Here is a 14982-nt window from a genome sequence, read left to right on the forward strand (position 1 = left end):
GAGGCTTGTACCACACCATAGCTGTTGTGCTTGGACAATCCAGTGTCCATGTTCAGGACATCACTAACGGTTGAATTATCATTATATTCATAAAAGGAAGAAACAACCGATTTAAACTTATTTTTACATACCAAATCCTTTGTAGGTGCGAATTCAATAATACACAAAGAATAAAAAGTACATGACTGGATTGGGACTCAAACCCGGGGTCTTCGACGCATCGTGCCAATGCGTTTATCACTACGCTACCCAATAATGCACTTTTTCATTCTTTGTTATATTATTGAATTCGCACACGTTTAAATCGGTTGTTTCCCCCTTTTAGTATTTTATTTAATAATAAAAAAAATACAACCATCCAACGAAAATTACAAAATAAAACGTATTTATAATGTCTTCTACGCTACTTTGTAATAAACTAATAACGTAGGGTAGTAACAGAACCTTACTACCCAACATATCTCCAGTTCAGTAATAAGTTTTCATCTTTAGAATTTTAGTGAATCTACACTTACATAGAATTTGGTGCTTAAAAGAACTGGTTGTTTCTTCTATTTTGCATATATATATCTTAACCAACTTTAATAATTTTTAATCGAAATGAAATGAAATCTTTAAGTTTTACGTCCCACGGTTATGCCGGTTAGGCTAAAGGAGACGGTGATGATGAGAGATGAGTGAAATGGTGGAATGAAGAAAGGGGGAGGAAACGGGAGAACCCCGAGAAAACCCATGAGCACGGTGTTTGTCCACCACAAAGTCCACACGGCGCGATCGCTGGGATCGGACCAGGGACCCCAAGCACCGGAAGTGAACGCTCTACCACTGAGCCACAACGCCCCCAATTTTTAATCGAATTATTATCCATGTCTTACAGTATGTAAATGTCTATAAACTTTTAGTATTGTACTTCTTACCTGGCTCGTGTTGAAGACCTAAAAGCACAAGATGCATCAACCTGTCTGAAGGCGGGCACGGAGGGTCTGCTTGGACAGTCTGGGATAAAGTAACAGCCAATGTCTGATGTCCATCATAAAACAACTGGCTAAAATCAGTAACAGTACACAGGTTATCGTATATATTTATTTAATTAACAATCTAATTAACAATTAATACTTGAATTTTTATGTATTCTTATGACTAGTAATTTCTGTGAATCGCGGAAATTATTTGACATATAATACCACGAATCATCACCTTTAATTAAAAGTATACAAGACGCTTTTAGTTACAAAAGAAATGGGTTTTAACTCTTTAAATTACAAAAAATAAAATTAATCTAACATTGTAGTTAAGACTGTAAAGAATACTTACTTGACATTACTTAATGACGTACTAGAATGTATATTAATATTCGGACTAAATAATTAGAAATTAAATTTGTACTCACTTAAGAACCCAAAGAGTACACAGTAATTTGATGCAACGTTTCAATGACCAACTGTCAGTTTCTTCATGTGTATTCCTTAGGTTAACAAGTATTTTTCTAGCGATATGGTATGACATTTATATCGGTCTTCAGATCAAGTTAGAGAAGAGAAAGTACAAGTAAGGGAGATGTGAGAAAGCAATTATTTTTACACTAAAATACAAGTAAACATTAAAGTACACTTGGGTGTTTTACAACTGACCTAAGTGATTTCGCTGAAGTTAGAGCACAGACATGTACAGTAGTTACCAGTTGAGAATGCTCCAAGAGCATTGCCAGAACGAACTTAAAAAGAATGGAGAGATGGAGCGGGAAGGATAACTGTGGTTGTTCTTACATGTAAAAGTAAATCTTTTTTATCCGCACTTTCTTCTGTTTCTCGCAAAAATTCGCAAAATATAATCTCTCTATGACTTACAGTTCCCGAGATATGGCTCATTAAATCTCCCGAAATTCGAACTTTTTTTGGACAATATCTGGGAAACGGTGGTCAGTTGGCCAGTGGCCACCGGTTAGTATTTGGTACCAAAATATTCACCATTCTCTTAGATATTGATCAACATCAATATCGTCTCTCTATAACTTACGGTTCCCGAGATATGGCTCCTTAAATCTCCGGAAAGCATACATTTTTTGGCCGATATCTCGGGAACGGTAAGAGGGACAAGAAAAATCCCATCACTTCCTCAGATAGTTTGTGATATTCTATCGAATGGAGGGCTGAAAATTGGAAAAAAAAATCGCAAATAACAGACCCACATACACAGATATAGAGAATTCAGTAACAAACTTTTTAAGTTCGTTGAAAATTAAAATTATGTAGGCGCATGAAAGGATGATTCAAATTAACAAAAAAAAAAATGGTTAATTACAAATATATCCTCCCGTGAGAAAACTGTACAGTCGTTGTTCTTATCGGCAAGTTAGTAAAAAGAACACAGGCTAAGAAGTATTTTTACAAGTGGTGTGGTGTAATACTTGTACCAATCTTCAGGTCAAAATAGGGGAATACATAAAGTTAGTTAAACATAAGTATTTAACTAACAGGCATATATTTAGTGCACATTCAAAAACCATTACAGAGGAATAAAACAATGGGGTCTGAAAAATAGTCAGAAAAATATACTAAATCGTTCTCGTTTTCCAGTCATTTTTTATAAAATTTTATTTTAATCCTTCTGTAAATTACCCTTATTTTTGGGAGTAGGAAGACAATTCGAACCCTCCAACCTAGCTCCTCATAGATAAAATCCTTGACTTTTACGTCCCATGGTTACCTCCTCATAGCGAATCTTTACAAAACCTTTTAAGTTAAACATTTTTGGTATGGCCTCTAGACAGATGTAGATAAAGCCTGGACGAATGAACAGAAATCGAAAAATCATGTTTTCGATATGTAAGGGCCATGCAATGTAAATCGGTTGAAATCTCGTATGTGATCTTTTTTCTCGATCACCATGTTTTCTTCTATCGATCTGCTCGAAATTAGAAAAGTGAGACCATGTTCTGAATAATAGTAATACTGCTGTGTTTTTTTATTAATAGTGCTGTGGTTTTTGCATTTTTTGGGGGGAGAGGGGGGTAAAAGTGGTTTTTTACAAGGAATTTTAAGAGCAGTGATTTAAAAAACATTATATTTTTTTTATCTATTATGGGGGGAACTGATCACAATGTTTAGTTCTATGGGTAGCGAATTTACTAACGAGGAAACCGATTCAAGTGTGACACAAAATTGTGGACGAGTTTATGCGCAAACAAAGTGCTTTTGTATACAATTAAACGCATTAGAGGGGAAAATCCTGGATCTCGATCCGGAGATATAGAGAAATAAGAGGAAGACTGGTGCTCCAATATTTTGCAAATTTTTGCATATGCAGCTATGGTACAAGTAAAAGAGTCTTTAAAAAATGAAGAATTCCTTCATCCACGAAACTTTAGTAATACGTCGTCTTAGACATGATTGTTATAAAACCGAAGAGTCCATAAAAATTATAGGGGAAGAATGTTATATAGAGGGAAGGTGAAAATAACGGAGTTCCATTGTTACATGAAATACGCGTGTTAGGTGTCTATGTATAGGTTTCTCGGTACGCTGAATCGAATAAAAGCATCATCAGGTCAAATAGGATGAAAAATAAAAAATAAAAAAAAAAATAAAAAATGGTGGCCGTGCGAACTTTTCAATCATTTATAATTTCTACAACTATTAACTGATCGGAACGAAAAATGGCCCAAAAGTGCATTTTACTATAATAGTCGAGGGTGAAAATTGGAATCGAAAAAAGAAAAATGAAAATGACAGCCGTCTAAACTTCCCAAATAATTGTAATTTCCGCAATTATCAGCCGATACGAATCAAAGTTGGAACAAAAATGGGTGATTCCAATACCTTAGGAGATTAGGGAATATCAGCATAATAAAGTTTCAAACTGTCGACCCTTTGTAATTACAAAGATCTACTTGTCTCTTTCAGCCCTGTGTCAAAATGTGAAATACGATTTGTAGTTTTCTATGTGACTTTGGATGCTGATTTAAATCAAATCATTGATGGTCAACAAAACGAACACTAATATAGTTTTGTTGTGACAATTACTAACTAACTGCTATTCAGATTTTGGTTTTAAAGAAATATTCCAGGAAGGAACGTCAGACAAAAACACGTGAATGACAAAGGAGATACATCACATTGTCGGTTGTAGTGTACAAGAGGGGGATATCAGTTGAAGCTTCTTTTGGTACAAATACAGTTTTCTCGTTTTCTTCGAACTAAAGATATGATATATTAGCCAGTAATATCATACAATATTGTTCTTCGTGTCAATGACGTTTGTTATTCCTCATAGCCCCATCTTTTTCCCGCCCCAGGTAAAAGCTACATCACTCACCTCAACATTAAACATCAATTTATTCGATCTGGTGCATCTTTTTCAACGGCTGAAGTCAATTTTCAAACATATTCACTTGCAACGTAGCCGAAAATCCAAAAAATATCAGAGTACCAACCTTCCCCTTACCCCTCTATATCACCGAAACGGTTGAGATCGAGAGTTTTTCCCTCTAATGGAATTCACTGTTCACAAAAACACTTCGATTGCGCGTAAACTTGTCCACAATTTTGTGCCACACTTAAATCGGTTTCCTCGTAAGTGTTACGATGTTCCAACCGGAGTCTGTTGGTTCGGTTCCATGAACGGACTTTTGGATTTACGTCATCTACTTCATTGGATTTTATTTATTATTTTTTTTTTTTCATAGTAAACTTTGCTTTGCAAACTTAAGCTTCCTGGAAGCATTTCTGTATACCTTTTTGTTTTATAAAAATAAGTGCAATAGCAGATTCCTTCAAACAATAATGTGTCAATATTCTTGCTCATTACTTTTACCTTTGTGCAAGTAAAAGTCTTACCATGATAATTTCAAAGTTTCTTTTTCATTGTTTTCAGGAACTGCCTAATATAGACAGATCTTTAACACACCTTTTGATGCACTGAAACATCAGCAATATTGCTAATTCAGAGTGTTAATTTATGAAAACTACAATTTCCCTAATTCCCCCTTACAGAGGCCACATCCGATTATTATAGGTGGAAATGAAAAATTCTTTTTTTCTGCTCCATAGTTTCCAAGCTACTCCAACTAAACAAACTTAAAATTAACGACAGAACATCCATACGTATGAGTTATGAGTCAATATACATGTTTTGCAAAAAAAAAATAAATAAATAAATAAAATAAATAAATAAATAAATAAAAATAAAATAAAATAAAAATAAATTGATTTACACCTTCGGTTACATCTGGCAACACTGTGTGGTTCCTAGTGTACTTCAATCGTAGCTTCCTAGTTTAAAAATATGTGCGTGAACAAAGCTTCATTTTGGTATAAACATTATTTGTGTATCGCTTCAGGTTTAAAAGTTCTATCCCAAACTCCGGGTTGTGTTGTATATTGGACAATCTGTACCATTAGAATTGTCATACGAACAACAAAGTTGACAGAGAGGAGAGTATAGAGAGACATCTGTTGAAGAAGGTAAGTAACACGGCGAGACATATAGTGACAACGCCAGACGAACACTATCAATTCTTTCTTTTATCTATCTTCAACTGCTGCACTTCAAAATATGAAATTTGTATTAATTATCATTACCTATGAGCTACACTTCCAGTATTAATTGTTTTGGTAAAGTTGTAATTTTGAATTAATATTTCATTCACAGTCCAGCTCTTATAGCTAGTGGTGGAGAGAGGTCCCCTAGGTTTGAAGTCTAGTGGTTACCTAATGATAAAAGAGTTAGACCTAATTATGCTAAATACAACAGCAAACCTGTCATGTTACACATAAAGAACACGCACGAGGAAGATAACAATTGACCATTGAAACGTTGTGTCCAATTATGGTTCATCATTTGGGTACTTAAGTGAATACAGTTTTCATTTTTAATTAAAACTTATTTGAATTTTTGACATTTACCTTTCCAGTCCATAAAGACATATATAATGCACGAACATCTGCAATATTTAAAAATACTACTCAGTTTTTCATCCACCGACAGTAATGATTGCTACTGTTTTTTTTTTTCTTCTTCTTTCTTTCTTTCTTTTCTCACATGTCCCTATTTCTTACAGATTTTACTACCGAGATTCCTTCGACGTGTGTGCGTCTCTTCTACCAGATGTACTAAAAATTTATAACTTGGAACGTAATTGACGTACCTAAGCCTACAAAAATATATTTACAGCTTTTCAATGATATTAACTTACTTGCACTTAAGGGGGCAGACTACTAAATATTTTTGAAAAACTAATAATTTTTCTTTTGCCCGTTTTTCGTAAGTGGAAAGAGGTAATAAAATGTAACTTACCACAATAATAGATAATGTTATTCTACACCCGAAAATACGAATCGGAAGAACTTTCAGTGTTGCCATCCATAGAAATTACAGTGTGGCCAGAATTTGAATTACTTAAAAATCTAGGTAAAGGCAGCGACTAGAAAAATGAACTCAACGGTAATTGATGACTTATCATGCTGTCTACCTTTCTTGTTTACTACTTTTTAAAAAAATGTTTCTATTTATTTTGTAATAACTTATTTATTTTGTAATAATTTATGTAAGTTTTATAAAATAAATGGAAATATTATTTAAAAAGTAGTAAACAAGAAAGGTAGACAGCATGATAAGTCATCAATTACCGTTGAGTTCATTTTTCTAGTCGCTGCCTTTACCTAGATTTTTGAGTAATTCAAATTCTGGTCACACTGTAATTTCTATGGATGGCAACACTGAAAATTCTTCCGATTCGTATTTTCGGGTGTAGAATAACATTATCTATTATTGTAGTAAGTTACATTTTATTACCTCCTTCCACTTACGAAAAATGGGCAAAAGAAAAATTATTAGTTTTTCAAAAATATTTAGTAGTCTGCCGCCTTAACACATTTTTTTCTTCGTAATTTCTCACCATTTTTTACACTTTAAAAACAGATTATTATTTACAAAACCCCTTTTATTAAATCTTTTGTAGTATATATTGTTAAAATGGATGACTCCGTTCTTATTAAATTTAAAAAACCGTATGAAAACTGGCAAAGACTAGCGTAAACTTATGTTTCTAATCTAAGAAAAGTGACTTAATATGTGCCCTAACGCTTCTATAAGTAGAAAATTTCTGATCTAGTTTCGTTCTGTATGTTCTACTCCTTCTCCAATAAATATTCTGGCAACGTTTCTTCACGGATGTGTAAAAATAAAATAATTCAAGGCGTAAAATTAAAATCGCAAAACTCCGGGCTGGAATCTCAGATGTTTGTGCTAAGATTTAGAACTCAGAAATGTGCAAAATAAGAAAATGGCATCAAGTCTTCTTGTATTAACCACTTAAAAAGTACATGCATTATGTTTAAATCACTTACTAAGTGAAATCAAATATGTATGTGTGCTCAAGTGATAATATCCACAAGGGGCTACAGACATCCAAAGAACTGGCGCAAGACTCCAGAAAAGTGGCCGAAAGGCTAGTCCCTTGTAAATATCACCGCATTCAGTGGCAAGTACACACATATTTCTTCCTATAGTTTTCGGTTAAGCTAAATCTAATCGTGAACAGCGTTAACCAAACTCTGGATTACCCATCATTTAGGGATTTAGCACCAAAGCCAAAGAAGATCCTGAAGAAACGATGTCCCATTATATTGAAAACGAAAACAAACAAACAGACAAAAAAAAAAATCGACTCGCTCTCAATACTGTACGCACCTTCGTTGGGTTAAACTTCCAGTAGGAGCTCACGTAGTTCGGATCCCACGTTAACCTGTAGGCCCACGTCTCACATAGCCTCGCTGCTGAACGGGATGCTAAACATCAAATCAACCAATCAAGCAATCTCTGAACACGACTTCACTTTTCTTTATGTAAACCGTCAAGATAAATACTTTACAAAACAGCTATAGTTTTAGGAGTCCACCCACTTACCTTATAATCAAACGATAAAGAAGCTCCCTGTTCTTCAACACATTCTTTGATTCGGCATTTTCTGTTTCCTTCATCATTCGCTATTATCTAAAATAAATAAATAAATATACATATATATATGTACATATACTCTCTTATGATGGGAATAGTCGACTACATACGCAACCATCAAAGTCAACAAAAACGTATGAAATATTTCACTCACATGACCCCAAACTGGAAATTGTAATATACTTTTGTACGCGTGTGTATGGGGGAGGGGTATGTGCTCCAATTATTTTTTAGACGTAAAACTCCCACCTTCCCATCAAAGTTATTTTGTGCTAATATGTGAAACAATATATGTTACTCAATATCATATATCTTCTGTTTTTTCCCATAAAATTCTAGGGATCTTCCCTTTTTCTCTCTAGAAAAAATCTCGCAACCCTAAGTTTAAAGTTGGATCCGAATCATCCCCGAGAGAAACAATCCTTCATCTAGACTCAAAAGAGGGACCCCTTGATTACAAATGCGACAAGTCTACCGACTTACCCACGGAAGACACCTCATAGAAATACGATGTACTGATCTTGCATACTTGTGAATATTTTAAGAGTCACTTCAGAAGGACGAAAAGATATACAATTGCACAAGTATAAAAGCTGTACAGAGTTATATGATTAAAATAAATGGACAATTTCAAAAGGCCACAGACTACAGAAGATTTAATTTTGTCCAAGTTATTTCAAGGAGCAAGAAATACGACGACTTAATTCAATTTTCATATCAATAAAACAAGTGAATAAAGATATGAACCATTTGAGTTCACTTTGGCTCTCAACCGTTTATACATATACATATAAAGAAAATACTTTTGATTTTAATAAAGCCCCGGGTTCGATTCCAGGTGGCGACAGTCTATAAGATCTAACAGCTATTTCAGGAGAACCATCCTGAGTGAGGTATTTGCTGGGTTTTCCTCATTCACACCAGGCAAATGTGGAATAGTACCTACCATACAGATCCCAGGCCGTCTCATTTTCCACATGCTGTGGAATATTATCCCTCATACGTGACAGGCTTAAAGCCGTAGATGCCGGTAACACCCAAAAATATGTGTAAATGAATAAATAAAATAAGTAATTTTAATAAAATATTTACATTCACGTTTCCTGATTTTGTAATGTCAGGGCTCATAGTGGTCTGGTCTCTTGTAAATAGTTGAAAAGTGACCAAAAAGTGACCAAAAGCACATGAAATGGTGACCAAAAATTGGCCAAAAGCATACGAAAAAGTGATCAAAAAGTGACCAAAATCCCACCATCCCCCTTTTTTCCTTTGTCAATTTCTCCATCACCTCTCCCTTTGTGTGTTGTTTTGTTTCATCGTTTTTTCTTTACTTCTTTTTGAGCTTCCTCCTTTCTTAGGTTTTCTAAGTACAGTAGAGCGTCGATTATCCGAACGTCGGTCAACCGACCGACCGCTTAACCGAACTGTGTATTCGCTCGCACCTGTTACTCTCCCACCCTACCGTCCATCACCCCCTCACTCCCAAACCAAGTTTCCCACAGTAGTCGCCGCACTGAGCCACCGCTGGCGGAACATTGCTTCTAATGGGGCCTTCATAAGGCGCTGCTGACCGGCCAAGCCGCCAGTCGCTGTGTTTCAACAATCAGCACACTTCTGTCGGTTTGGCACTGGCTGTAGAAGTACAGTACAGTACAGTACAGTTCGATTATCCGAACAAACCAGTTTTCCGAACACCCATGTCCCCCAATTACTTCGGATAATCGACGCTCTACTGTATGCTTTGTAGTTACGGTAAGCAGATTTAGCAGATGTAAGAAGCTTCTGAGTAAGTGGAACCAGTTCTGGCCTATTTCCGAATTTCTTCACTCCAGACATTATATTTAACTTAGCATTAAGAGTTCTGAAAAACATGAAATATTCAAATTCATCACCTACTCTTCAGAAGAACATAACACAAGACGAACATAATGAACCACACAAACACACACATACAACGTTAAGCGGAGCGTTAACTAACTTACAAGAGAAAACTAAAAGACTATCATGATAGAAGAAAGAATAGACACAGAAGGGTTCTCATCAACCCCACCTTGAGAGCTTAAGCATCCACCAACCATCCACTGTGCTTTAGAAGCAATAAAAGCTGAAGTGAGAATAAAACTGACTGTTTCACATGTGGCAGCAAGTACTGAAACTTTCTGAAGAGTAATGAGTAACAAGTTTCTTCCTTTTTCCATTTATTTTTATATTTGTCTTAGAAAACTGCCAATGCAAAACATAAATCACACGAAAAAGTCACTCTACTTCCCAAAAACAGTAACTTTTACTGACAAATTTGAAAAAAGTAACTTTTAGTGACCAACTAGTTAAAAAAAGTGACTCGCTATGAGCCCTGTAATATATGAGAAAAGGTCTTCCGGATAGTTTGAGATGTGAGGAAGTTTTACCATTAATTTCATACAATTTGTGACATTATTGCCTTTAAGTTTATTTATACTGGTTTAAACTAGTTATCTTCTTTTTAAAGATCATCTTGATTAAAACCAGTCACAAAATTTTCTAAACAATTGTACAAATGTAATCTTCCTAATAAAGTGTAGCTCAAGTTTTAGGCACACCACATTTTCAAAAATTTACAGATAAAACTCAATACTCAGCAGGGAAAGGTATGTTTATAAGGAACAAGTTTCTGCAGGGGCCAAAATGAAATAGTAAGAAATACGGTTGTATTTCATGTTTCCATGTGTAGGGTTACTAGTGTAAAATCATTACAATTGCTATACGACGGTAAAAAATGGGTGACTGCATATAAAAGATGAATGTATTAGATATTACTTTCTGTCTGCAGAGTACTTCTCTCTGCACAGTGAACAAAGACTATGATTTATGTTCATAGGTGTAGTGTTACTAGTATGAAACTATTACAGTCGCTAAAGGAACTCGAATCAATGCCAAAACCAGTTTTTTCACACCCTCGCTTACGATTATACCCATCGTCGCTGACACGCCTGCTCCCTTCAGAAGCAACTCGCGCGGGCCCATCAGCTTCGCCTTGACTCAGGTAGATAGCATTAGTGTTTTTCTAGAGGTTATCTAGCAAAGCGTTTGTACCGCATGTCCGGACGTTCTTTCTTATGCAAATCGTCAAAGAATTGTAATTTTCCATAACTACTTTTGGTGGCCTTTGAACATCATCTCCACTGAGATACCGTTATGTCGATCAGTGTAAATCATTCGAAGGTCAGTAAAATGGAAATTAGTGAAAGAATTATTTCCAGTGGTGAGCCTAAACTTGACCTGCACACTCAATAGGGCATTTATTCCGAAGTTGGGCGTCCGCTTTCGCCACGTATTTTCGCTGTTATTCCCTCTGCACACCTTCTGCAATTTGTTATTAGGTTGATTAATCCGTGCTCTTTACAAACTTTTAAAAGGGTTTGCTCGTTATCAACGTATTGCTTCACAAATGTTAAAACTGTTAGTTCATTGCCCTTGTACATTCGCCATGTTGATAACATAAATGCTCGTTTTTTCCCACAATGGAGATGTTCGGTTACCTTGCGCCAAGTAGTTATTGCGCCCTCCGGTCGCCGTATAGTTCCATGTTTATAACCGCTTATATATAACAAATAAACAGGTATTTCGAGAATCTTATATATTATCAAGCACACAAACGATCAAATTATCCATATCTTTCCTGTAAATTTTAAAAATTTTGCTGGAAACGGACGCCCAACTTTGGAACTTAACCCTTATGGTAAACCAAGCAAAACCTATATAAACTAAACCTAATGTGTTTTCTAAACTACCAGGCATTAACACAATTTATGCCTTATATAGTATTAACATTAGAACTCAATTGAAGGAATCGAATCATAGCTCCCAAAACATCTCGCATGTCCACGTTAATAGACACACTGTATATACTTTCCAATCAGACATGGCTTTCCATTGAAATTTCCTCTACAGCATATATGACAAAAGCTATCTTAAATCTTACTATTAACATTCCCCAATAACTTCTTTACCTTAGAATGTTCCAATCAGTAAGCTCTTAACAACTTAAATTGTATTAAATTATAAGTAAACAATTTCGAAATCCTTCGCTGCCACCGATGTTTACAAACTTATTCTAGCGCTTTTCATTTTTCACTTGTTTAAAAATTTTAGTTTTTATCTTCTGAAAAACTAGTAATCAAAAAATTTCACAAAATCCTTTCCCGAAAATTCCGAACTATTATAACTCGAGAATGAAACGTGTGATATCTGGTGCTGAGAAGTAAAGTAGTATAAGTCATAAAATATTAATTTTACAGGAGAAGCAATAAAGTGTTTTCAAGACAATATTTTGTTGAGTTGCGTCGATTGTTTATTGACGGAAAACTTGTTCACTTCCTTCTTTCCAGTTGTCCAAATCTCAAAACTTTCCTAGTGTCCTACATAGTAATGTGAGAAAAAATATGATCGGCCATTTCGATCAAAAATTACTTGGCATAGTTTACCTCTCAGCCCAGAATGCCGTGTATGATGCACATGAAGAAAGTGCAATCCTTTGGCATAGTTTACCTGGAAATTGAAGTATTTCACATAAGCAGATATATGTAAGGAAGGGGAAATGTTACCGGTACGGGGAAAATTACTCTATTTGCAGAAAAACATTCTCAAATTAGAGGTAACAGATGTCCGTATTTAGCAGGACAAATATGTATTTATAAGGCTTCGTGTAGTCAAAATTTAGGTAAATATACTTACATTCAGGGAAGAGTTGCATTAATGGGCGCAGATTATCTTTAGGAGAGGTGTCCGTCACCGGTATAATAACAATGTGGGGACTTATGGCATAAAAACTGCAATGCAAAAGACACTAGTGTTAGCTAACCACTAAAAATCGAGGGCCTTATGCAGAGTCGTTCTGATGCTTGATTAGTGCCATACTAACATATGTTTCCTGCAGTAGTCAGGCCTTTAGTATGATGCTAATCATCCCTTAAAACGACTCTGCATAAGACGGCGAGAATTTTGTCTGAGTCAGTGAAGAGTGAAGTAGCGGGTGTTGTAGGGAAAAGACGCATCAGTGCATAGACAAAGATGGTGGCAAAGTACCTTATATAGCATAAAAACATATGCTTTGAGTGTTGCACAGTTTTGCGACTTTTCTGTGATCACTGTGTATACTGTCTTCATTTAGCACTTCATCACGGGTTCCTTATGGAGTATGCTGTGATAAAGAGAACACATTAACTTTCGAATTTGTACATTTCTGCAGTGCAAAAATTTAGACTGTCTTACAGAGACTATGTAAAAAATAAATACCTAGATCCTTTCGAATTCCCTAAAGCTTGTTATACATAATCAAATATTCCATCAAATACTGTATCAAATGTTTCAAAAAAGTGGAATTTGAATTTGTACAATACCAAGTTGCATGCAGTTTTACTATACAGATCCATAGTATAAGTAGTAATAGGAGTAGGGGTAGGAATGGGTTAGATGCCCCGCAGGGGTTCGTTGGATTCTGTTCTCGACATAAAACGATCAAATTAAAGACTTCCACAAATTTTTACATACATTTTACAAATCTGTGGATCCGTATAGTAAAACCGCACCCCAAGTTGTATGCAACTTTTCGGTTGGTTACAATATTTGATACAACTGTTCTAAAATAAAATATGTTCTATTTCTATCCAACATTGTATCAAAGAAAACAAACAAAAATCACCGTGCGAAATGGCGCTAAACATGGACACGGGAAGCTTATTGATAACTGCAAGCAACATCGTGTTTTATATAACTAAACTTAATAAATATTACAATAAATACAAAACAAAGAAGTCTTGGAAAAAATTGTGACTGAAGTCAGGCTGTCAAAACCAGAGACTACAGGTTAGTGAGCATTCACATTTTACATGTACAGTTCATATTCCCAATTGCTCGTTTATTCTAAGATTTACAATTTAAACAGCTTACTTTTAAATAACTGCCTCAAGCGATACTGTCTTGAACTCTATGCCTACCAACAAATGTAACAATTAAATGAGGAAATGTAAACAAATGAGCAACAACATTAAATTTTGTATTTTATCGCTTGTATTGCATGTAAGAGTTTTAGGACCAGTCCTATAATATCCTGATATTCTTTCTGATTACTATCAGGAAGTTGTCAGTTACTTTAACCCGTGGTTCGTTCTACAATGTACTGTGCCTGATATATACTCTGTCAGATAGTTAACCCAAAGCAAGGTTCTAACGGACCATTTGATTGGTTGGTTTTCTGTTGCTCATACTGAAAACAATTGAAACGTCAAGTGCGTTTTCAGTGTGCTTGTTTAAATTATCCTGTTGAAAACATGGGAAACAGAAATGAGTACCGGTATTTTTTGTTATGCACGTTAGAGTCTAGGGGTACACTATCGTAAAGGCAAACACAAACTTAAGTAATAAACACTTTTTAGGCTACACTTACATATGCATTGGTACCATATACATAGAAATATTGCTGTTCGTCCTTACAACCTAAGAAGCAATACTAAAATTTATAACGTTAATTTCGTTATATATTACACTCCATTTTATAATCCTACACGTGATAACACAATCTGACCTTTTAATTAATTCATTTATTGGTATTTATTCCGAAGTTGGGTGTCCGCTTTCGTCAAGTTTTTTCGCTGTTAATCTCCTTTCCACACTTTCTGCAATTTGTTATTAAGTTCATTAATCCGTGCTCTTCACAAACTTTTAAAAGATTTTGCTCGTTATCAACGTGTTGCTTCACAAATGTTAAAACTGCTAGTTCATTGCCCTTGTACATTCGCCATGTTGATAACATAAATGCTCGTTTCTTTCCCAGAATGCAACTGTTCGGTTACCTTGCGCCAAGTAGTTCCCTCCGCTCGCTGTATAGTCCCATTTTTAGAACCGCTTATATATAACAAATAAACAGTTTTTTCGAGACTCTTATATATTATCAAGCACACAATCGATCAAATTATCCATATCTTTCCTGTAAATTTTAAAAATTTCGCTGGAAACGGACGCTCAACTTTGGAATTTAACCCCATTTAT

At 35.2% G+C, this 14982-nt stretch overlaps 1 protein-coding gene across 1 annotated transcript in view; it reads right to left on the reverse strand.

Annotated features, from left to right (window-relative positions):
* The window catches only part of CstF50 (cleavage stimulation factor subunit 1 Cst50), a 59659-nt gene extending 47479 nt beyond the window's left edge, over positions 1 to 12180 (reverse strand). The window contains exons 1-3 of the mRNA XM_081737288.1: positions 11946 to 12180; positions 7906 to 7992; positions 918 to 1045 (exon numbers count right to left, since the gene is read on the reverse strand). Of these exons, the coding sequence (XP_081593414.1) occupies positions 918 to 1045; positions 7906 to 7982 (205 nt within the window). The 5' untranslated portion in view covers positions 7983 to 7992; positions 11946 to 12180. The remainder of the gene's footprint in view (positions 1 to 917; positions 1046 to 7905; positions 7993 to 11945) is intronic.
* Positions 12181 to 14982: the final 2802 nt, after the last annotated feature.

The sequence above is a fragment of the Thermobia domestica genome, chromosome 13 (assembly GCF_964235325.1).
Source record: "Thermobia domestica chromosome 13, izTheDome1.hap1.1, whole genome shotgun sequence".
NCBI lineage: Eukaryota > Metazoa > Arthropoda > Insecta > Zygentoma > Lepismatidae > Thermobia > Thermobia domestica.